The following is a 25,542-nucleotide window of genomic DNA, read 5'->3' on the forward strand; positions in this document are numbered from 1 at the left end:
AGAAGTGGTGTTTTATGTTAAGACGCCATTTATAATTTTACTATTAACTAAATATTTTTCATGGGCCCCTTACTCTGATTGATCAAATTTAAAAAAAAAATTAGTCCAGAGATTGGTCTGCTGTTAATGATTTGGTATTTTATATCACATCACACTTTCTCACTTTGTTTATAAAAACATCAACTATACATTGCACTCTCAAACATGATTCATAATAATGTAAATCATATTACAGTAGGAATATGTTTTAACATCTGTATTTTTCCTATGCTTTAAAATAACACATTAGAGTGGACCCTGAGAAACTGATGCATATTTTATTGTGTTTTAAGAAGAATAAAATGTAGCTGAATCTAGTAAACATTTAATCAGTATTAATGGACCCTTAATTTAAATTTATTACTATTTGGCCGCTAGTAAAAATCTTAAGACTCCAAAAAAGTCCACTTTCAGTTTATGAATTCTAATATTGTTTTGCTCATCCAGGGCCCAGTCCTGCCACATGTCTCAACTCTAAAATCAGTGGAAATTGAGGGAACCCAGGCACCTTCTAGGAGATGTTTAGCAGATTGAAGGCCTGGGTCCCAAAACTTCTCAAAGATGATTCTATGTAAATCCAGTCTTTTCAAAGCTTGCCTGCATTTTGTAGATTTTAACAGCTTTGCAACCCCAAGTATATTGTTTACCTGTCAGTAGCAAATCATTTTGGGGGATTAATCAAGTTTATTGATATAATCATAGTGCTGAGCCCATGAATAAGAACTGTTACTGTGGACGATGTGCTGTAAGGTCACCTTTGCTCTGGTCAAATGTGGAACAAAAGAAACCTTTTTCTAAAAATACCTGATAATGGGGACATCTCCTCTGACGATTTCAACAGGCTTTCAGTTTTAATTCACGCTCAATTCCTGGAATTAAGTTAATGCTTCTTTGTTCTTCTTGGTTTGATAGTAAAAACTCATGCTTAGATTGATTTAATAATCAATCTATCTCCCTCATCCCTTGTCTCCTCTGAAACCCTTATATGCCACCATTGCCAGCAACAACTGCAACACTGAATTGCTATAGCAATGTGTCAGGAAGTAATGATGGACCATTACTATGAACAAATTAAATAAACACTTCACTGCTTTATTCTCCAGTCTCTTTTTAAAATATATAAATATTTTTTTTTAAATACTGCAGGGAGCAGTCCTGTGTCCTTAACAATATAATGAATGATCAGGGACTTCTATATAAGTAATTAATGAATAATCATGGACACTCAGCATTTGCAACAGAGTACCAAAAATGCTATAGCAATTTTCATTTGATAGCAATGTACCAATAATAATATACTGTTATAATCCCAAATTTAGAAAAGGAGGGTAACATTTTCAAAAGCACCTAAGGACTGGCCTACACTAATTTTGTTTTGCTCTTTTAACTATACCAGTATAGTTAAAAAGTAGTAAAACCCTGTGGATGCAGATATACAGCGTAAAAGCTCTAATACGGTATAAATTATTCTGGTTTGAGAAGCAAAGTTTCTGCATCTTAATGCCAGTAGAACTGTATCTACACGAGGGCTTTTACTGGTATAAGGATGTTGGCAAAAAAAATCATACCCTTAATTGACATAGTCCTATTGGTAAAACTTAATCATAAACCAGCCCTTAGTCTCATTTTCATTTAAGACTTAGGCTCTTAAATCAATCAAACGACTTAAGAGTCAATGAAAAGGTAAAACGGACTTTAGAGTGAGTAATCAAAACTATAATCAGATGCAGTGTTTCTGATACTTCAGAAAATTCAATTAGTTAATTTACGGACACTGTCCATTAAGTTTTCTTACCCCAGCTATTCTTTCAAATAGATTGAGTTATTCAAATCTATATATGAAATAGGAAAAAAAAAATTTTCCACTTAGCTATAATTATTTTGAGGGACTAGGTTTGATAAAATATCCATCCAAATTCTTATATTTGTAAGAGTGATGTTATTGAGTTGGAGCAGGCCAAAAAAGTAAAAATAAAATAAGGTTTCAAATCAAATAAGCATTTGTAATGGCAATGTTTTGTTCCATATCTAAGCCCAACAGTATAATGTGGTTACTATCAATTACTCATCCACCTAATAATTCTATAGATAATGCATTTTATCCAGGCTCCGGCCAAAGATGTCTTGGCCTTGCCAATTTGGTTTCAGAAATTTGCAATGAAATATGTAAAATGGTTAATAGACAGCACTAGAAAGAACAGCGTTCTGCTAGTGTATCCTTTAAACTGGGCTCAAATTATATTTTAAATTGTAACTGTATGCAAAATTTTAAATTGACAAGTGGGTTCACAAGAGCTGAGCCACTGCACAATCTTGTTTATATTGCCCTTTTCAAACCCTCTTTTCCCCTCCACCCCTCTGCCCCCAAAACATACCTGATTTCTTCTCACCATCCCCCTGTCTCCCCCTACTCCCCCCCCAAAAAAAAAGAATAGAGGCTGGCTTAAAAATTTACAGCTTTAAAAATGTTTGGGATTCTCTTTATTTATCTTCTGGTTTTAGCATTTAGGGATTACTCCATTTATTAGGTTAAAGGTGATTCTCTTGCATAACTCCATGAGCTGGGATGTTAAGAAAATATCATGTGAGATAGCAACAATGGACCTATAAGGCAGGAGTTCTTTGGTTTGTTCATTATCTCCAAACCTCCCTATTGTCTCCATCAATAGTCATGTAGCAATAAGATACCAAACTTGCAGGCCAATCCTGCAAGATGCTAAGTGCCTCCCAGCTCTCTTGGACTTCCCCACAGACTATAGGTTTTCAGAGTCTCTTGTAGGTCTGCAGGGGATTCCCTGACAGACTAGGGATTTTCCTTTCTGAGAGGCTCTCTTTCCCCATTACCCCGCCTCCAAGGGAAGGGCAGCCAGTCAGAACTGCTGTGCATGCTGGGTGGCTGCCTAATCCTTCAGCATGTGTCACAAGCAGCGCTCTCTCCCAGCAGAAGCTGGAGCACTCCTATGAACTAAGAGTTACAGCTGGTCAGAAAATTATGATGAAACAATTGTTTGTGTCTGAAAAGCTAATTCATTAAAATCAGAACTTTTTGTGGTATCGTAACAGTGTCAACAACACTTCATGACCAGCAAATTGTTTCTCAGGCCCAGGATGGAATTTCTGGTCAAAACAAGAGAAACACCATCCCAGCACCTTCTCTGAATAACCGATAGCCTGTGGCTAGAACACCCAACCGCTATGTGAGAAACCCAAGTACTCTGCCTGATTTAGAGCAGGGACTTAAATCTGTCTCTTCCACTTCACAGTTGAGTGCCATAACCACCAAGCTATTGGCTATTCTGGGGTCTCTCTTTCTCTCTCTCTCTTTTCAGCTTGAAAAGGTTTCATCCTCCTGCAGAACAGGAACATTTTCAGAATACCAAATTTTCACAAGATGGGAAGAGCATTCCCACTCAGCTCCACTGAGAGATACTGTGAGGTACTAAATGCCTTCTATATGCTGAGGTCTGCAGGAGTTGAGAGCGCTCTGTACCTCACAGGATCATTCCCTACTACAGCAATGGTTCCCAGACACCCTAGCATCACTCTGCTATGCTCTGGTGTTTTAGGGTTATTACTGAAGGATGTTTTTTATTTTAAAGGGAAAGGACATTTCAAAGAGTGACCAGAACAATAAGAATGCAGTAATATCAGCTAGACTCTCATTCAGAGTAGTTATAAGTTTAGTATGTTAATTTTAAAAGACTGTGTACTTCAAAAATGTGGAACTTGCAGTTGCAGGAGAGCAGCAAACTGTTCCTCTGAGACATGAACTCTAGCAAAGAAAGTCCCTCGTATCTTAGTCTTGAGACAAAAAAAACCAAAAAAAAACAGTTTGAGCATGATAGATTTGGAGAGTCATTTGTCACATTATTTTCTTGTTTGAATTAACTTGAGCTCTCTGGACTTGTGAGTATAGAGATTTCTCCTTCCTAAACTTGCCTCCACAGTCTCATTGTAGGAGTTATATACCTAGGTTTGCAGCTACAGAAACTACAAGAGCAGTGAGGGGGGAATGTGTGCGTGTCCCTCAACTCCTAACAGCCTTGGGCCAACGGTATAACTAATTCACGCCACTGATGCATCAAGGTCCTCTCTGCCTTACAAACACAGCTGCATAGGAACCTATACCCCTTTTTTCCCCCTCTTGATGGCAATGTCTAAAATCCTTTTATTATATGTAGCTATATTGATAGTTTTTAAAACACAAATTCTAAACACTACCTAAGTTTTAGATAGTTTAACATGCTCTGCCTCAAGTCACATGAGCTGGTACCCTTCTACCAGGTAGCCTGACAACCTGTAAGATTCAAATTCAGTGATTGCCAAAATTACACAAGCCCCTTTTAAGCCTTTGGGTTCTTGATCTCTCTTCAGTGTCTCACTGAAGATTTCTTTCCTGGTTGCCATCACCTCAGCCAGGTGTCTCAGAGTTGCAAGCATTAATAAACAAGTCCACCTTACACCATTTTTCATAAGGCTAAGGCTATTTTGAGGCCTCCCTTGACATTTATAACCAAGGCTGTCTCAGATCTTTCACTTGAACAAGTCCATCTTGTCCTTTTTCTTCCCTAAATCACATAGTCACTCAGCATGAGCCAGATTGTACTCTAGGTATCACATGTAGAGCTGGGTATATGTTTTTCTCTTTAATTTGCCAAATAATGCAGCTTTGGTCAAGCCAAAACTATTTGTGACAAATTCATGAATAGTTCTGGCAAAATAATTTTTTGGAATTTAAGCACTATTCATAGAACAGGAGGGAGGTTTTAGGGCACTCACCTAGGAGATGGCAGATCCAAGTTCAAGTCCCTGCTCCAATGACTATTTAATTAGTTACCGTTAGCAGCGCTGCCACCACCACCAGGAAACTCTCCCTCTGCTTTCAGTACCCAGAAACTAAACAAAATGAGATGTTTTGTTGTGGGTCAAATAAAATGTTTCATTTGACCCAAAATGAAGTTTGTCATCAATTCTTCTATTCAAAATTTTGCACAATTGTCGGTTTGGGTCAAACTGAATATTTTTCCAACTTTTCAGAACTGCCAACGAATTGAAAATCAGTTATTCACCCATCTCAAGTCACATGCGCTGTCAGCTACTGTTTAGAAAAGAACATGCTATTCTGAAAATCAAACAGGCTGGTTGGTGCCTTTGGAGAGAAATCCAAAGGTTAGTCCCTCTGCTCAAATGCTGTCTAAATGGATTAGGCTGAGTCCACAGTCCTCTTATGACCTCCCTAAAGTCCCTGTGCCAGGAATACTTATGACTTGTTCCACTAGGATTGGCAGCTTCCCAACCAGGCAGTCGTAACATGCCTTTATCAGAAGTCAGTAGGGCACCTATGTGGAACTCTGTCAATGTTTTCATAAACCATTAGTCTCTTGACACTACACCAAGCATAAATGTTAATTTCAGGAGGGCACTGCTTCAATCACTGTTGAACAAGCAGCGCTCCTTGTCCCACCTCCTCAGGGAGGACAATGCTAGTTGTCTCCAAGTGGTGTGATTCTGTGGAGGCAATCTCAGTAAGGAGAAAAGGAAGTTACTTACCTTGTGTAACTCCTGTTCTCTGATTGTCTTGTCTCTACAGTGCCACACTGACCTTCCCTCCACCCCTCTATTTTGGAGCCTGGTTACTGTTGAAGCACCTGAAGGTAGAAAGAAACTGGAGACAGTTAGCAGGGAAAGGCTATTCATGCCTGCACCTTCAGTTATCACTGCTCCTGGAGGTTTGGTGGCTGCATGCTTAGGCATAGGACTCCAACAGTATGGGAGCAATACAATCTGAGAACTGGAGTTGTGTGAGGTAAGGAACTCCCCTCTTCCTTGAGACCTTACTTGACATCTTACCAAACAGGTTTTTCACAGCCTTGTTGATCAGATAATTTGTCATTCTGGACTGCAGTGTTACTTTAGCAATGAACTTTGTTTTTTCATTAAAATTTGAAAAATACTGTTTTCTAATTTCTGTCAGCAACCTACCTCCCCAACGACCCCTAACAAGCCAGTAGTGCCACTGGAGTGGGCATCTGGAGTGCTACCAAAGCCTGACCCAACCATCATTAACAAGCACATAAGAAAGCTAGTGGATGTAAGTATTTGAGAGATTATATTATTCAAAACAACTTTGCCTTTCCTGAGATTTCCAAGAGCAAGATGAATTTCTATTTTATAGTAGACATTTTATAGTAACTTGTGATCTTCATCCTTGTACTGTCAGACTTTAACTTTACTCTGAAAAATCAAAGATCAGGTCAGCAACCTAGTATCCGTATGCCAAAGCATAAACTTTCAGAAGAGTTTGAAGTCAGGCTGCCCTTTTTATGGGTTCTATTTGTAAAATGAGTTGCAAATGGATTTTGGCAGGCACCAGTGCAACTGCAAGCCTTTCTGAAATCTTATCCCCAAGTGCTACAGTACCTTATGTTTGCCCTGACTTGCTGACAAACCTCATGATTCTTGGCATCAGTGTGTTAATGCAACTTTTTGACAGCTTAAAAATCAAGCAAGTCAAATTTGTACTTCAGAATCAAAAGGGCAGAATTGATTTTTTATTTTATTTTATATTTTTGTTCAGGATCTGACAAACAGTCTAAATTCCCTGTCCCTCAATGAGTCATCTTGAGAGAGAAGCCATGCCTAGTTTAGCAGCATTTGGTAGCCTGAGCATTCTATTGGTTTCCAAACATCAGGAAAACAATATACTGCTATAAACCTCAACTCCAATCTATTCTGGACCACAAGGTCAATAGATTTTTTTTTATGACTTGGTTACGATTAATCATTGGTTAAGATTAGCTCACATGATCCTGTGATATAAGGCCACCATAAGCCTGTGCTAATTGGGGCTGCAGCACAGTTAGGACCATCTCTTGCTTCCATTTATTTAAATGGGAACAGGAGCAGGGTCTTTGAGTGCAAAGATCTGGGCTGCATTAATCCTAGAGATGAGCTATAACTAGACCTTGGTGGTTCAGATAAAATGGGAGCTGGATCTGAACAGTCCTGGGGTTTTTTGTTCTATTGTTTTGTTTTGGGGTTTTTTTAGATTTGCAAAATAAAAACTACAAGGCAATCTGTGACCCATTTCTGATTTAAATTTAGACTGTTGATTGTCTGGAGCATATTGTACATGCTGAAGGTAGCATAGTCAGTTTCCGTTTCCCATTTTAGAGGCTGATGTCAGATATGTGGGCATAATTAGGTTGAGAATTGTGCTCTGGAGCTAACAGACCGATATCAGAAGGGGTATGTAAGGTGGAACAAAGAATTTTTTTGCTAATTTAGATTCCTTTAGAACTACTTACATTTGCTCCACTGAAGTGTAACAGACTCTTAATGGGCTAATTTGCATACTGAGGAGCCAGAAGAATCATAGATTATTAGGGTTGGAAGGGACCTCAGGAGATCATCTAGTCCAGGGGTCCCCAGTGTGGTGCCCAGGGGCACCATAGCACCCACTAGGGCATTTATGTGCACCCACCTAATGCCCAGCAGGGGAGAGAAGCCGTGGCATCACATCTGCTGGGGACAGAGAACTCCTGGGCTGCAGGCTGCAGGTGCCAGTGTTCTCTGTCCTCCTGGCTCCTCTCCGGCTTCTCTCTGCACTGCCCAGAACTGGTGCCAAAAAAACCTAAAACACAAAAACAAAACAAAAAAACCCCAAACCACTCTGACTCTACAGAATGGATGGAATGCTGCGCCATAGCATGTGCTGCCCCAGCATGTGCTTGCTCCACTGGTGCCTGGACCTGGCCCTGTATGTGAGTAATTGCTGGTGCCCACCACACTCTTCTGAAAACATGAATGTGCTACTGGCCACAAAAAGGTTGGAAACTGCTGATCTAGTCTAACCCCCTGCTCAAAGCAGGACCAATCCCCAACCCCCTAAATGGCCCCCTCAAGAACTGAACTCTCAACCCTGGGTTTAGCAGGCTAATGCTCAAAGCACTGAGCTATCCCTCTCTGCCCCCTGCCCCCATATTAAAAAATCCCAAAACAAACTAGCACTCTGTGGAAAGTAGGAGGTTTCTACTTTCCATAGAGTGCTAGTTTGTTTTGGGATTTCTTAAGGCCAGAAGACACCATCAAATCAGCTAGTCTGTCCTCCTGTACAACACAAGCTATTGAATTTCACTGTTTACTACTCTAATGAGCCCAATTATTTGCATTAGTGTCTGGATGGCTTTCTGGAAGATACGCTTTAGTCAGTCTTGATTTGAAGACATCAAGAAACGGAGAATCCCCCAGTTCCATGAGTATTCACCCTCACTGTTAAAAACAACGTGTGCCTTATTTCTAATCTGAATTTGGCTTTAGCTTCCAGCCATTGGTTCTTGTCATGACCCGCTACACTAAATCAAAGAGCCCTTTAGTACCTGGGATTTTCTCCCCGTAAAGGTAATTATACACTGTAATCAAATCACCTCTTTTCTTTTTGATAAACTATATATTGAGCTCTTTAAGTCTGTCACTCAAGTCATTTCTCCAACTGTCAAATCATTTTTGTGGCTCCTTTCTGCACCCTCTCCAATTTTCCCACACTCTCTTTACAATGTGAACACCTAAACCAAATGTGCAGTATTCTAAGTGTTGATCTCACCAAGGTAATATAGAGAGGGGAAAAAATCCATTATTTCCTTGCTTAAACCCCCTAAGGACTGCATTTGACCTTTTTGCCAAATCATCACACTGGGAGTGTATCTTGAGTTGCTTGTTCACTATGACCTCTAAATTCTTTTCAGAGTCAGAAACTTTCCAGCATAGTTTCCCAATCCTTGTTTCTAGACCTGTGACCTTGCATTTGGCTGTATTAAAACATACTTTGTTGGAATGGTACCACCTTGCCAAGCAATCCAGATTGCTCTGTATGACTGTACTGCCCTCATCCTTATTTAACATTCCATCAATTTTGTATCATCTACAAATTTTTTCAGCAGTGATCTTCCAGATTATGTATGACAATGTTGAACAGCATCATTTGATCATTTTCCATGGACAGCTAATTTTTTTTAATCTGTCAGTTATCTAGTTCCTAATCCATTTAGTGTGTGCTCTGTTGATATTGTATAGTGCTAACATTTTAATGAGAATATCATGCAGTATTAAGTCAAATGCCTTTTTAAAAAATCTAAGTATACATAAATCTACACAGTTGCATTACCAACCACATCTGTAACCTCATCAAAAAATGAAATCAGGTTGTTTGATAAGATCTATTTTTCCATAAAAAGATTTTGACTTTGACATACACCTTTTTCCCAGTTTTATGGCATGTAACTTATAATTCCTTATGCATCTGTACAGTGGGAATGCAAATAGCTGCAAAGAAATTAAATGAGTGTGGCGGGGGAGGGTTTTGCTTACACTATCTTATGCAACCTTGTGAATTTGGGACACTATCTGTGTTTACATTAGGTGGTATGTCATAGATTGAGTGTGTGTGTTTGAGTGCAGGGGATATGGATGTCAAAGTATTTATAAATAAAGTAGATTTATGAAGTACAGTAACTCCTCACTTAAAGTCATCCCAGTTAACGTTGTTTGTTCATAAACTTATAAAACGTAAGCAAGAAAATCTGTAATACGGAAAAGATAGTGTTTTATGGGTGCGTGGTGTTTTACCAAGTACATGATGCAGGATGAAAAGGGTTACATTGTATGTTGCAAGAGGGGAATGATTTGACAGCATGTGTGAATAAAAGTGAGTAGGATTATTGTACGTGTGGTGGGAGCACAGCAGGATGTACATTACGTTACTATCGAGGGCAAGTTTTCTTTGAGGAAGTGGCCTTTACTCTACAGTCTAACAGATCTGAACATGAAAGTACCAGGTACTAATAGCAGGCATTAGATTAAATTAACCAGTTCAGCAGTGTCTGATAGGTTTGGACATTTAACTCACATAACTGCAAAACTGAAGAGCTGTTTGTAGTCATAAATGTGCATTGATTGGATTTTATTTTGCCACTGTGTTGTCAGTGAGACAGACAATCACTTCCTTCATATTTCAGTCTGTTTTTAGGAACTATGATCATGACCATGATGGCTATATCTCTCAAGAAGACTTTGAAAGTATAGCTGCCAACTTTCCTTTCCTGGACTCCTTTTGTGTATTGGACAAAGACCAGTAAGTTTTTAATTTTTCTTTAATTTCTTTCTTTGTTTCATTGGATTTTTAAGTTAAAGAATACACAATGCCTCTCAGACATCCAAACTTCTTATATATCTGGCTTTTCATCCAGAAACTGGAAGAGTAACAACGATTAATCTTTTACCTTTTGTTATTTTTTTTAAATTATTATTATTTAGCATTTATATTGCAGAAGTTCCCAGGAGCCCTCCAGTTCAGGGTCCAATTGTGCTGACATTTAGACAATCCCTGCCCTGAGGAGCTTACAGTCAAAAATATATGATATATCAGATGGATAAAACAAAGAAGCAGGCAGGTAGGGGCAGGGGAGATGGGGGTAACAAATAGTACAGAATGTGCACAATTCTTAGCCAGTTGGAAGTGGTTATCATAACTATCTAAATTTGAACTGGCAGTTTACACAAACAGGTGACACTGATTAGTTAAACCATTTAGAACATGTAAAAGAAGACCAGGGGCTGCTAACAGAGAGTTTTGCAAGGGGGTTCTCCAGGTGAAGGAGGAGCAAATACAGCATCTGTGGGCTAAGTGACTGTCTGTAGTGTGTGTGTGTTTGTGTTTGGGAGTTACGTGCTGTGTGCTGAGCTTGTGTTTGTCAGTCTGTTTGTTTGTTTGGTGGTTTGAAGGACCGTGTGCTGTGGCTGGCAGTTGGAGGCCGTGAGCTTCAAAGGAAGGTATGAAAGCTCGAAGCCTCTGGTAATTGGCTGAGCCTTAATCAGTAGGTGGGGCATTAACTCAGACCAGGGCTTTATAAAGCCACGCACAAGCGCCAGGGGCTGCTAACAGTGAGTTTTGCAAGGGAGTTTTGGAAGGGGAGTGGGAAGGGAGGAGGGGTCCCTTGTCAGTCCTACCTGTTCCCCTGTAGTCCCCTTAAAACCTATAATCCAAACCATATTCCAAAACCCTTTTCTTTAAACCACCCTTTCATTAACTAGGAGACAATGCAGGCAGAAGCCCAGCAGCAGAGTGGGGGCTATCCAGTTTATTGTGCTGAGTGTAGCATGTATGATTACCTGCTTTGTGGGCTGGTGGCGTATGTGTGCAGTCAGTGCAAGGAGCTCCTGGCCCTCAGAGACAACATACGGACTTTGGAGGCCAGGGTGGTGGAACTGGAGAAGCTAAGGGAGGCAGAGAGGTATGTTCATGAGGCTTTTCGGGACACTGTAGAATTGTCCCACCTCCGCTCAGACAGCCTCTGTGCTGTTGAGGAGGAAGAAAGGCCCAGGGAAGCAGAACAGTCAATGGGAGCAGAGGGAAACCTTCCCATAGTTGGGACCCTCCTTCCAGATGGTGCTGGGGTTACCTCTTGGACGGAGGTTACCTCTCCGGGGGATGGAACTCCAGTTGCTAGGAAAAGGCAGGTGTTAGTAATGGGAGATTCGATCATTAGAAACATAGATAGCTGGGTTTGTGATAACTGGGAGAACCATACGGTGACTTGCTTGCCTGGTGCAAAGGTTGCGGATCTCTTGAGGCATCTAGACAGACTTATGTGTAGTGCGGGGGAGGAGCCGGTGGTCGTGGTACATGTAGGTACCAATGACATAGGGAAGGGTAGGAGAGATGTCCTGGAAACCAAATTTAGGCTGCTAGGAAAGAGACTGAAATCCAGGACCTCTATGGTGGCATTCTCAGAAATGCTCCCAGTTCCACGCGCAGGGCCAGGTAGGCAGGCAGAGCTTCAGAGTCTCAATGCATGGATGAGACAATGGTGTAGAGAGGAGAGGTTTACGTTCATTAGGAACTGGGAAAACTTTGGGAATGAGGGGAGCCTATACAGGAGAGATGGGCTCCACCTAAACCAAAGTGGAACTAGACTGCTGGCACTAAACATTAAAAAGGTTGTAGAACAGTTTTTAAACTAGGAGATGGGGGAAAGCCGACTGCTGCAGAGGAGCATGTGGATCGGACATAGACTTCTCTTAGGAAAGAGTCTGATGATAAGGAATCTCCAGGTTACAGTCAGGAACAGAGGACGGAAGAGGATAATGTAAGGGCCAGATCAGATGATAAACAGTCACATAAAAAAGAATCTGGCACATCAGAAAAGGGCAGACAAATAAACAGGGACAAGTTTTTAAAGTGCTTGTACATGAATGCTAGAAGTCTAAATAATAAGATGGGTGAACTAGAGTGCCTTGTGATAAAGGAGGATATTGATATAATAGGCATCACAGAAACCTGGTGGACAGAGAGCAATCAATGGGACACAATCATTCTGGGGTACAAAATATATCGGAAGGACAAAACAGGTCGTGCAGGGGGAGGAGTGGCACTATATGTGAAAGAAAATGTAGATTCAAATGAAGTAAAAATCTTAAGCGAATCCACATGTTCCATAGAATCGCTATGGATAGAAATTTCATGCTCTAATAAAAATATAACATTAGGGATTTATTATCAACCATCTGACCAGGACAGTAATAGTGATGATGAAATGGTAAGGGAAATTAGAGAGGCTATCAAAATTAAGAACTCAATAATAGTGGGGGATTTCAATTATCCCCATATTGACTGGGAACATTTCACTTCAGGACGAAATGCAGAGATAAAATTTCTCGATACTTTAAATGACTGCTTCATGGAGCAGCTGGTACGGGAACCCACAAGGGGAGAGGCAACTCTAGATTTAATCCTGAGTGGAGCACAGGAGCTGGTCCAAGAGGTAACTATAGCAGGACCGCTTGGAAATAGTGACCATAATACAATAGCATTCAACATCCCTGTGGGGGGAAGAACACCTCAACAGCCCAACACTGTGGCATTTAATTTCAAAAGAGGGAACTATACAAAAATGAGGGGGTTAGTTAAACAAAAGTTAAAAGGTACAGTGACTAAAGTGAAATCCCTGCAAGTTGCATGGGTCCTTTTTAAAGACACCATAATGTATACCCCAAATTAAGAAATACAGTAAAGGAACTAAAAAAGAGCCACCGTGGCTTAACAACCATGTAAAAGAAGCAGTGAGAGATAAAAAGACTTCCTTTAAAAAGTGGAAGTCAAAGCCTAGTGAGGCAAATAGAAAGGAGCACAAACACTGCCAGCTTAAAGTGTAAGAGTGTAATAAGAAAAGCCAAAGAGGAGTTTGAAGAACGGCTAGCCAAAAACTCCAAAGGTAATAACAAAATGTTTTTTAAGTACATCAGAAGCAGGAAGCCTGCTAAACAACTAGTGGGGCCCCTTGACAATCAAGATACAAAAGGAGCACTTAAAGACGATAAAGTCATTGCAGAGAAACTAAATGGATTCTTTGCTTCAGGCTTCACAGCTGAGGATGTTAGGGAGATTCCCACACCTGAGCCGGCTTTTGTAGGTGAAAAATCTGAGGAACTGTCACAGATTGAAGTGTCACTAGAGGAGATTTTGGAATTAATTGATAAACTCAACATTAACAAGTCACCGGGACCTGATGGCATTCACCCAAGAGTTCTGAAAGAACTCAAATGTGAAGTTGCGGAACTATTAACTAAGGTTTGTAACTTGTCCTTTAAATCAGCTTCGGTACGCAATGACTGGAAGTTAGCTAATGTAACACCAATATTTAAAAAGGGCTCTAGAGGTGATCCCGGCAGTTACAGACCAGTAAGTCTAATGTCGGTACTGGGCAAATTAGTCGAAACAATAGTTAAGAATAAAATTGTCAGACACAGAAAAACATAAACTGTTGAGCAATAGTCAACATGTTTTCTGTAAAGGGAAATTGTGTCTTACTAATCTATTAGAGTTCTTTGAAAGGGTCAACAAACATATGGACAAGGGGGATCCAGTGGACATAGTGTACTTACATTTCCAGAAAGCCTTTGACAAGGTCCCTCACCAAAGGCTCTTACGTAAATTAAGCTGTCATGGGATAAAAGGGAAGGTCCTTACATGGATTGAGAACTGGTTAAAAGACAGGGAACAAAGGGTAGGAATTAATGGTAAATTATCAGAATGGAGAAGGGTAACTAGTGGTGTTCCCCAAAGGTCAATCCTAGGACCAATCCTATTCAATTTATGCATAAATGATCTGGAGAAAGGGGTAAACAGTGAGGTGGCAAAGTTTGCAGATGATACTAAACTACTCAAGATAGTTGAGACCAAAGCAGATTGTGAAGAACTTCAAAAAGATTTCACAAAACTAAGTGACTGGGCAACAAAATGGCAAATGAAATTTAATGTGGATAAATGTAAAGTAATGCACATTGGAAAAAATAACCCCAACTATACATACAATATGATGGGGGCTAATTTAGCTACAAGAAGTCAGGAAAAAGATCTCGGTGTCATCATGGACAGTTCTCTGAAGATGTCCATGCAGTACGCAGAGGCGGTCAAAAAAGCAAACAGGATGTTAGGAATCATTAAAAAGGGGATAGAGAATAAGATTGACAGTATATTATTGCCCTTATATAAATCCATGGTATGCCCACATCTTGAATACTGTGTACAGATGTGGTCTCCTCACCTTAAAAAAGATATTCTAGCACTAGAAAAGGTTCAGAAAAGGGCAACTAAAATGATTAGGGGTTTGGAGAAGGTCCCATATGAGGAAAGATTAAAGAGGCTAGGCCTCTTCAGCTTGGAAAAGAGGAGACTAAGGGGGGAAATGATAGAGGTATATAAAATCATGAGTGATGTTGAGAAAGTGGATAAGGAAAAGTTTTTTACTTATTCCCACAATACAAGAACTAGGGGTCACCAAATGAAATTAATAGGTAGCAGATTTAAAACAAATAAAAGGAAGTTCTTCACACGGCGCACAGTCAACTTGTGGAACTCCTTACCTGAGGAGGTTGTGAAGGCTGGGACTATAACAATGTTTGAAAAGGAACTGGATAAATTCATGGTGGCTAAGTCCATAAATGGCTATTAGCCAGAAAGGGTAAAGAATGGTGTCCCTAGCCTCTGTTCATTAGAGGATGGAGATGGATGGCAGGAGAGAAATCACTTGATCATTGCCTGTTACCTTCACTCCCTCTGGGGCACCTGGCATTGGCCACTGTTGGTAGACAGATACTGGGCTAGATGGACCTTTGGTCTGACCCGGTACAGCCGTTCTTATGTTCTTATAATAGAAAATGGTACTGAAAATATCAGAGTGATGTGGTGTTTAATTAATTCCCTGTTTAATTAGGCCTCTGAAAATATTAACATCTTGGTGAGGTGTGGATTTAACCCTTAATACTATAAAGCACATCAGCATGTGAGATGTGCCATTATTGGATCTGGACGTTGGTGTACGACTCTAAGGTCTCTGAGTGATTCACATTTATTAGATGTGACTGGGGATTTTTTTAATGGAATGCTAGACTCATAGACTTTAAGGTCAGAAGGGACTGTTATGATCATCTAGTCTGACCTCCTGCACAATGCAGGCCATACAATCTCACCTATCCACTTCTATAACAAACCCCTAATCTATATCTGAGTTATTGAAGTCCTCAGATTGTGGTTTGAAGACCTCAAGCTGCAGAGAATCCTCCAGCAAGTGACTCATGCCCCATGCTGCAGAGGAAGGCGAAAAACCTCCAGGGCCTCTGCCAATCTGCCCTGGAGGAAAATTCCTTCCCGACTCCAAATATGGCGATCAGTTAAACCCTGAGCATGTGGGCAAGACTCACCAGCCAGCACCCAGGAAAGAATTCTCTGTAGTAACTCAGATCCCATCCCATCTAAAATCCCATCCCAGAGCACTGGGCATACTTACCTGCTGATAATTTGGCAATTGATCTTTGATTAGTTGCCAAAATTAGGCTATCCCATCATATCATCCCCTCCATAAACTTAGGGTTTGAGCATGGGCCTCCTAAACCCAGGGTTGTGAATTCAATCCTTGAAGGGGCCACTTAGGGATTTGGGGCAAAATCAGTACTTGGTTCTGCTAGTGAAGGCAGGGGGCTGGACTCAATGACCTTTCAGGGTCCCTTCCAATTCTATGAGATAGATGTATCTCTATCTATTAAAGGGGGGAGGGATAGCTCAGTGGTTTGAGCATTGGCCTGCTAAACCCAGGGTTGTAAGTTCAATCCTTAAGAGGACCATTTAGAGGTCTGGGGATTGATCCTGCTTTGAGTAGGGGTTTGGACTAGATGATCTCCTGAGGTCCCTTCCAACCCTGATATTCTAGTCTTAAAGCCAGATATGTCTTTTGCCCTCACTACTCCCCTTGGAAGGCTGTTCCAGAACTTCACTCCTCTAATGGTTACTTCCTAGTGTCCAGTTTATATCATTTGTTCTTGTGTCTACATTGGTACTAAGCTTAAATAATTCCTCTCCCTCCCTAACATTAATCCCTCTGATATATTTATAAAGAGCCATCATAACCCCCCTCAACCTTCTTTTGGTTAGGCTAAACAAGCCAAGCTCTTTGAGTCTCCTTTCATAAGCCAGGTTTTCCATTCCTCAGATCATCCTAGTAGCCAGTTTCTGAACCTGTTCCAGTTTGAATTCATCCTCCTTAAACATGGGAGACCAGAACTGCACATAGTATTCCAGATGAGGTCTCACCAGTGCCTTGTATAACCAACCATACTAACACCTCCTTATCTTTGCTGGAAATACCTCGCCTGATGCATCCTAAAACTGCATTAGCTTTTTAAGACACCCAGATCCTAGGCAATGAGCACCCTACAAATAGATATCTTATAATTTGTCTTCATGTGTGGTACCTTGTACACTTTTTCAGTTGCTTCCTCTTAAAGATGTAGCTAAGAGTGAAAAGATCCACAATAGAGCGAGTCAGAATATGAACTGGAAGGGTTTTTTTTAATTGATTATTTATTTGTTTTTTCCTCTGATGAAATTTGCTTGGGTTTTTGTTTTGGAGGAAGGTTTGAAATTTTGTAAAATTACTCCAGAGTTTACAGGAAATTCTCAAAACTTTTCAACATTTTTTATTACTATTGTCTGTCAATTTTTCACAAATACAAAGGCCACTTTTATATTTTTGAAGGAAAGAGACGCAATCTCCATGTAGTTAACGATGCCCAACCAATCAGAACCAAATTCTAAAAGGCAGGTCCCATCCAGGTACAGCTCCATTGCCATTTGAAAGGTTGCAGCTTGTATTATACTTTTTTAAAATTTAAATAATAAAAATATACCTATGCAAGCTCTAGACATCCTACCCATCTAGGTACACAGCTACAGGCAAACATACAGTGTGGCTTCATGTGCTGGAGCATAGCCTCCTACCATGCTTGTTTGCCATCCTTGTTACTTGGTTTCAGTCAACAGGTACAGGCTACTCTTACTAAGATGTAGCCTTTTCTCCAGATCTTCCTGGGAGCAGATCAGGGCCAGGACATCAGAGTTGCTCTAACTTGTCCTATTAGAGCATCTCATGAAACGCAGTGATGCTAAGAGCCCCAGGGGTGTTCAATGTTTGGGTGAGTTTAGGCCACTAGAGCTAAAGCCCTGACTGTTTCTATGTCAAAATTATACAAGCCATATGCTTTGCACAGCTGCTCTAAAATATTTTCAGTTGGTGAAATAGATGTCATGTGTCTCAGCCTAAAGAACATACGTGGCACACCGTGTGACTGCTGCATGAACAGTTACATCAGAACAATCTCCTCGCCTGTTCTGAAGGTCTGGTATCTGATATGACCAGCCAGAACAACAGTCTTGTTACACAAGAGAATCCTCCTGAATCAGTGTGCACTGATGTGGTATTGTAAGGAAATGAGGACATGGAAGTTATCTTGCTGGGCTTTAGAGTGACACTTCAAGGAGATTAATGGGAGATGGCTTTTGTTGTTTGTTTGTTTTTTTGTTTGCGGGGGGCACAGAGGAAGAGGAAAACATCAAGTATTTATTACAGGGAAACAGCAATCATTGAAAGAAGGGTAGGAGGCTTTTGGGGCCTTACAAGGATAGTGTCAATAAGCATATTAATTTGGCTTATCACAAAAGTATTGCTAAATCAGTTTACATTAATATATGAATGCTTTAAAATCAGTATGAAAGATAGAGAATAGAGCATTATCATGAGGAGAGATGTAGCATTGCCCTGGCACCTGAAATCTAGGATGAAGCAGCACTCTGGCACATTTCCTGGTGCATGGGGTTGCAACACCACTCAAATTTGGCATGGCTGCCCCTCCAGCATGGAGAGAGGAGCAGCTGGGCCAGATATAAGTGGTATTGCATATCCAACACTCACAAATTTGGCCTGACTGCCCCCCATCAAGTCAAAGGCATGACCTCCCAGGCTGACTTGAGTGCTGCCATGATCCCGTGTGCTGGATCACATCACTCAAATTTGACCTGTGCTGTGTGAGTGCCGAGCAAGCAGTGGGAGTGAGTGGAGCCACAGGGTGGCTGGGATCTGGAGGAGCTGCCCTACCCTGGACAGGAGTGAAATGCTGTGCTTGATGAGTACTGATGAGTGACCGGAAGGGTCCCGTGAGGGGCTGTGGGCAAGTTGCTGGTGGACTATGGAGTGAGTGGGAAGTGCTAAGGTGGTGAGGGTATGGGGGATATAGGGACTGTGACTGGTGGGATTGGGGGTTTGCTGTGAGTGGGATTGTATGCCAGCCATGGGTGGGGGGTGGGCTGTTAGGATAAGTAGGGGCTGATGGAAAACTATTGCCAACGTTGTCTGGCCAGCCAGTTAAATTGGTTTTTGGAGTGGCCCAAACATAGCAGGAGCATACCAACAATTGTTGCCCTTATTTGAAATTTGTACAGACTATTAATGTTGTAAAAACAATATCTTACATATACCAGCAATGGGCTTTTTAACTGACTGCATGGGTGCTTTGGATATGCCTTGCTACTTAGTTTACAGTTTGGTGCATAAAAGCTGAGTTAAGAATGTCTTTTTTTGTTGTGTGTGTTTGTTACTAAGGTGTGAAGTCTCATAACTGCTGTTGCAGTTTCAGTTAGATAAAACGGACTGGTAAAATGTTGGTTGGTTATTATGGTCATGTCACACACAAGATAATCTCTCAAATCTATCTCATGGGTGAGAAAATTAGCAACTTGGGATCATTTCTGCAGGGCACCTGCACTATAAAGTTTAGCACTACAACACTGATCATATCATCAGGAGAGAAAGCCATGCCTGCTAGGCAATGAATTTAGTTTTAGCTCTTTAATAAGGGGCAACATTATCTCTTTAGAGCATCTGAGTAGAGACTTGGTTTCTCTGCCATCTCTTTTATATATTATGTTCTGTACATATGTATTCTATATGTTTTTAAACAGTTGAATCAAAAAATGTCCGAAGTGGCAACATATTAATAGATTACCCTGAAATTCTTTGAACAGGGATGGTCTTATCAGCAAAGAAGAAATGATGGCCTACTTTCTGAGGGCTAAATCGCAGCTACAGTGTAAAATGGGACCAGGTTTTATTCATAACTTTCATGAGATGACCTATCTTAAACCAACGTTCTGTGAGCACTGTGCAGGATTTGTAAGTATGTTTTTAACACTCTCATGCATCACATATAGACTTAGTCAGACTCAGGATATGATGAACTAACACCACAAAAAGGAAATGGGCCCCAAACACTAGCAAGGAAGAATAGTGGCTTCATCCTGGCCTAATATCTCATTACAATGAGACGCTGAAAATGTTTAATCTGTGCTGTCCATATTTTCTTCCTTTGGCTTTTGGATGTTTGAGTTTTATGACTTTCTCTTTGGGAAAGAGAGGTGATGGCTTAGGAAATAAGGGACTAGAGATTCTTGGAGAATCCCTACAGAGAGGTTATCTACATGGGGAGCTAAATCATTCAGAAGTAAAGTGGCATTATTTAAAGCTAAAGTGAATTAAGACCACTTCTGAATGAAAGCATCCAAACAGGGGTTTAATTAACTTTACATTCACACTTCTAATGCACTTCTTTTAAATTTGCATCTGCAGTTAATTCAGTTTACTTTCTGGTGTAGCCAATCCCAAAGAAAGTGGGTATGTGGAGCAGAGGGTGTGGATGAAGAAGAAGCAGAAATTTTTCATTAATTTGCTCTTGGCACCATAACTCTGCTCAGATTGAGAAGAATGTTACAAAAAAAATCCCAATAAATCAATGGCACTTTTAGCAACATGTATAAAATATGAAAAATGATTTGATTTCTCCAACATAATGTACAAAATGTCATCAATTAATGATAGAGTTCCATCTTTTAAACAAATTAACTCTTTACTGAAGCATTTCCTGAATAGTCAGCAAACCAAATATTTTTGTAAAACCAATAATAAACCTTCCACTACTTCTGCTCAAACAAGTCATAATAAAAAAATGAATCAGTATGATTTAAATGTTACTTTTAAATGAATGTAAAATATAATCTGAAATATTATGCTGGATTACCATTTTCCCATTTGAACTTCCATTGAGGAAGTATTATTTTTTCAACACATAATTGCTTTCCATATCACTCAGTAGCAAAAATCCACTCTCCTTTAGGACCAACATAATATCTGCCCTTTGTTTCCCTTCTTTCTGCATATTCCTTTCTTTCTCTATCTTTGTGAGTCTTCTATGTTCTTCCCTCTCTATTTCCTTCCCTGCAGCAATTCCCACCTCCCCATGGTCTTCACTCGCACTTATTCCCATTCTAACTGCTAAAATGATCAGCAGTGGAATAGTTAATGTTGACATTGAAGTGGCCTCATGGGGGTAGAGGAGGTCACACTTATTAGATCTGTCCTTTTCAGGCTATCTGCAGTTGCAGGAAGACATCACTGCATTGGTTACACTTGATTCACATGAGGGTTAAAACTTGGTACTTTTTTCAATGAAAGCTGAGATGCTGCAAAATCTGTGGGTCATATAAATACACCAATCAAAATGGATCTGGCCCAGGGACCATATGTTAGACTTCTGTGAATGAGAGCATTTAATGTTAAGAGATCTATTGTCTGTTCCAAAACTTTTTGTTTTATTTCATTGTGGAGAAAGCAGAAGATTTGTTAATAGATCTCAGTATATTGACAAGTAAACCATGTAGGGCCTACAGATTTGTTTTAATTTAAAAACCTCATGGTTAGAAAGAGGCAATAAATTTATCTTACAGGCTATTAAAGATCTGAAAACCGCTGAAAGCTGTTTGTGCATATAATGCACTCTTCTAATGTGGAAGATATGCTTTAGTCAAAAGTTATTGGGTTCAGTGGAGGCAGGGGCGGCTCCAGGGATTTTGCCACCCCAAGCATGGCAGGCAGGCTGCCGCCGGCGGTTTGCCTGCGCTGGGTCCGCTGGTCCCGCGGCCGGTCCGCTGAAGCCGCGGGACCAGCGGACCCTCTGCAGGCAAGCTGCCAGAGGCAGCCTGCCTGCTGCCCTAGCAGCGCCAGCAGAGCGCCCCCCGCGGCTTGCCGCCCCAAGCACGCGCTTGGCATGCTGGGGCCTGGAGCCGCCACTGAGTGGAGGAGTAACTGGATGAAATTCCATGGCCTGTGATATACAGGATGTCTGACTAGATGAACTAATGGTCCCTCCTGGCCTTAAACTCTATGAATTTTAAGATCTGTTACTTAATCTGCTACTGTGAGACAACAGGATATTCCACAAAGCAAACTGGAAGAAAACTTTATCACCTTGAGATGGTCCCCAGTTCTCTGATCTGCTTTCTTGCTTTTTCCATTGATGTCATTTTAGGAGTAGTTTTTTGGGGCCTGATCATAGAATCATGGAATATTACAGTTGGAAGAGACCTCAGGGGGTCATCTAGTCCAATCCCCTGCTCAAAGCAAGACCAACACCAACTAAATCATCCCAGCCGGGGCTTTGTCAAGCCAGGTCTTAAAAACATCTAAGGAAGGAGATTCCACCACCTCCCTAGGTAACCCATTCCAGTGCTTCACCACCCTTCTAGTGAAATAGTGTTTCCTAATATCTAAACTAGACCTCCCTCACTGCAACTTGAGACCATGGTTTCTCATTCTTGACCCTGAAATGTGCTGAGATTTCAATAGCAGTCAAACAGTGTGTCTGTGGCAGAGTGGAAATCAAACCCAGATCTCCAGTGTCCTATCCACAAACCCATCCTTGTTCTCCAAAGGACTAAACTTTTTACTATTTGTCCTGTTCTGGAATAATTCAGTACAGCTGTATTTTTCTGATTTCTGTTAAATCCAACCAAAGAATAAGAATGTATAAAAGGTGGTATTCTGGGTAAAGAGAGAGGGTCAAAGATATCCCTGATGCAAATTCACTGAATCCAATGACATTGTGCCAGAGGTGAAGTTGTCCCAGAGTATGTAATGAGAGCAAAAGAAATTGAACTTAAAAGCTCTTTATACATTACTCCTGCATATCAGTTCTGTTCATCCAGGGGTAGTGCATAGTTCTGAACTGATGTGGTGATTCAAAGTCAAAATGATGTGCACTGAGAGTGTACAAGGCTGAATTGAAATGACAATTAAAGGTCAGTGCTTGCCAATAAAATATCTATTATTAAACACATGTGAACATTAAATGTCAAGCAAAAATCTCTTGGCATTTGGCAATGTTGAACTGATGTGGCTATTACAGGTCAAAGTCGTATCCAGTGTTGTATTAATGCAATGGGGATCCTTCAGACATTTCCACTTAGTTCACAGCTACCTCACGTTAGCTCCCAGAAAATCTTTGTCAGACATGTTCAAACTTGCTGGGGTAGAATCTGTAACTTGAGCTCCATTGTGTAACCATCATAGTGATGTCAAATTAGAAGCTAAGAGAAGGTACTATGTTGAATGAGTAGGATAATTCAAAGTCAAAATGATATTCAGTAGCACTGGTCCACAGATTAATGGAAGCAAATAATTATCAAAAACTATTTCCTGATATGAAGAATCATAAATAACTATCAGCAAAAAAAACTGGTAAAATCATGTAAAATAGTGAATAGTTCTGGTCAGTTCTGGTGTCACTTTCCAAACTAATACAAATGTGTACTATTCTCATTATCTGGCCACGTAAATCAAGTTCAAGTTTAGTGTGTAAGTATTAAGAGAAACAAAGGGAAAGGAGAACTTTAGCAATATAGCAGTGGGTATAAATTATGGACTAAATTCACCACCCACCCTTATTTTTGTTGCTGTCCCCTCTATTGTTCTTTTACCACCTTCCTTCTATCTTGGTTGCTCTATTCCACTCACCTATTTTCCTTTCCAAATCCTTCTGTTTTGCCTGCATCCCCTTACTTAGTTTTCCTTTATATCCTTTCTCCTGCCTTTTACATACTCCAGCTTTTCCATTGTCTGTTTCCTTAATCCCCAAATTTTCCCACACCTCTGCCTGTTTTTTTTCCAAATGCACTTGTGCGCACACACATGCTTCTCTCCACATATCTGTTTTGGCTCTATCCCCACCACACACTTTTTTAAAATGTGTTTCAGCCCTCTAAACTTGCTTTTTTGGTCCAGTTTGTCAGAAGGGCACTCCAGGCTCTTTATACTGAGTAACAATGGAGCTGTATTGCTCCCGCATCATTCTCTCTCCTCCACCCCCTCAATCACTCTCTGAAGAAGTTGGAGCAGCATCAGCCAGGCTGCTGGGGAGTGGGGCAGATTTGTCCTGCTGATGGGATTGCAGATCGTCCCAGGTCCCTCTTCTCAAGCTGGCACAATTGCCTCTGGTTGTTTACCCCTGGGAGCGGCCCTCCTTTTAAATTCCTGTAACCTAAAGGATGTGGTACACAGATAATAGCTTACTGGAATTTTCTACTATCCACTTCCAAATGATCATACCTGTGTTAAGAACATAAGAGTGGCCATACTGGGTCAGACCAAAGGTCCATCTGGCCCAGTATTCTGTCTTTTGACAGATCAGTGTCAGGTGCCCCAGAGGCAATGAACAGAACAGGTAATCATCAAGTGATCCTTCCCCTGTCACCCATTCCCAGCTTCTAGCAAACAGAGGCTAGGGACACTTCAGAGCAAGGTTCTGCATCCCTGCCCATCCTGGCTAATAGCCTTTGATGGACCTATTCTTCATGAATTTATCTAGATTCTTACATCTTACATTCAAGCTAACTTGATTCAAACTTAGCGAAGCACATGTTGCTTGTTAAGAGCCTAATACTACACCTTCCACTTGTGCAAGCTGTCTCATCTACTTCAGTGGGACGTCTGGGGTGAGCAAGGACTAATTATGGGACAGAGGGTTGCAGGGTTGAGCCCTACAGCCTGTTTTCAAGTCAAGTTTGACAATTGTCTTCAGTCATTTTTGGAAAAAAATAAGTTGGCCAGAACTGTCTTTTACGGTGGGTGGATTGGTGACTGCTATAGTAAATGAGAGAGCTGAATTTTTAATCTGCGTTATTTTATCCTGACATACCTGCACATCACATGCCATCCAAATAGCCAGAAAATGGCTATATTAGCATTGCATAGCTAGATTACATTAAGCACTCCAAGCAGTGTTATACTTTATGCTGGTTCATTTAGATAAACTGCCAATTTTTCACCCATTTCTGGAGGCAGGCATGTTCTGTGTCTCCTCTCCTATGTGAGCTTCATTGTAGGTAAGAGAAGTGAGGGTGGAAGCCAGTCTAGGTTTATCACAACTGGAGGGGGAGTTCTATCTAACAGGAAGGGTGTTGAGAGCATTTATATCCTGTTTGTGATTTTGTAGCTATGGGTATTTCCTTCATTTATGACCTTGTTTTCCTTCCAGCTTTCTTTTCTGATTCCTCTATGTTTTTTTGTCTTTCATTACAGCTCTGGGGTATAATCAAACAAGGATACAAATGTAAAGGTAAATACATAATGCATGGATGTTGTTTTCAAGACATAGGTATTATGATGTTTAGCACAAACAAGTCAGACTCATATTTTTGGCAAAAACCTTCTGTTCATCCAAATTTTGATGTGTCATTTGCATAAATTCTCAGTAATCTGTGAAGTTGTACTGTTATAAGACACCAGCTACATGCTCATACACTACAAGCCAGAAATCTAGTATGATCTCTGGTTCCACAAGGATGTAGTTCAGTGCTAGTGATTAGTAAAACTAACTCACTCCATGTGAAGTAGAGAGAAATCCTAGCATTTTGATTTGGCCCTGAAGCTCAGGAGAGCTATGTGTGCTGGCAATGCTCTGTCTTCCTCTTGTCTGTCTGTTGGATAAGCCTAGTAGCCTCAAAATGCAATAGCAAGAATCAGCTACTTGCAAGACAGTCTACTTTTTAATTCCTAGAATACCTGATAGATTGAGATCTCATTTCCAGGTTTCTTCCCCTCCAATAAAAATTTCATTTAGAAAAACCACACAACCTGCAGCTCTTGTAGTCCTGCCATTTGAATGCTTTCTGCAAACTTTTTCCTTAATTGTTGAATCAGCATGTATTGTTCATGAAGTACAGGTCTACTTCAGTAAGAGACATGGAAAACAGCATTGTGGATTCCATGACTCTTGCAATTTCGTGATTTC

At 40.6% G+C, this 25,542-nt stretch overlaps 1 protein-coding gene across 3 annotated transcripts in view; it reads left to right on the top strand.

Moving 5' to 3' along the window:
* RASGRP3 (RAS guanyl releasing protein 3) overlaps positions 1–25,542 on the top strand; it is a 119,183-nt gene that overhangs the window by 88,194 nt on the left and 5,447 nt on the right. For all 3 annotated transcript variants that reach the window (XM_030557140.1, XM_030557139.1, XM_030557141.1), the window contains 4 exons: positions 6,014–6,130; positions 10,053–10,168; positions 19,448–19,595; positions 24,831–24,867. In XM_030557140.1, coding sequence (XP_030413000.1) covers positions 6,014–6,130; positions 10,053–10,168; positions 19,448–19,595; positions 24,831–24,867 — 418 coding nt within the window. The remainder of the gene's footprint in view (positions 1–6,013; positions 6,131–10,052; positions 10,169–19,447; positions 19,596–24,830; positions 24,868–25,542) is intronic.

This window comes from Gopherus evgoodei, chromosome 3 (genome assembly GCF_007399415.2).
Source record: "Gopherus evgoodei ecotype Sinaloan lineage chromosome 3, rGopEvg1_v1.p, whole genome shotgun sequence".
Taxonomy (NCBI): Eukaryota; Metazoa; Chordata; order Testudines; family Testudinidae; genus Gopherus; species Gopherus evgoodei.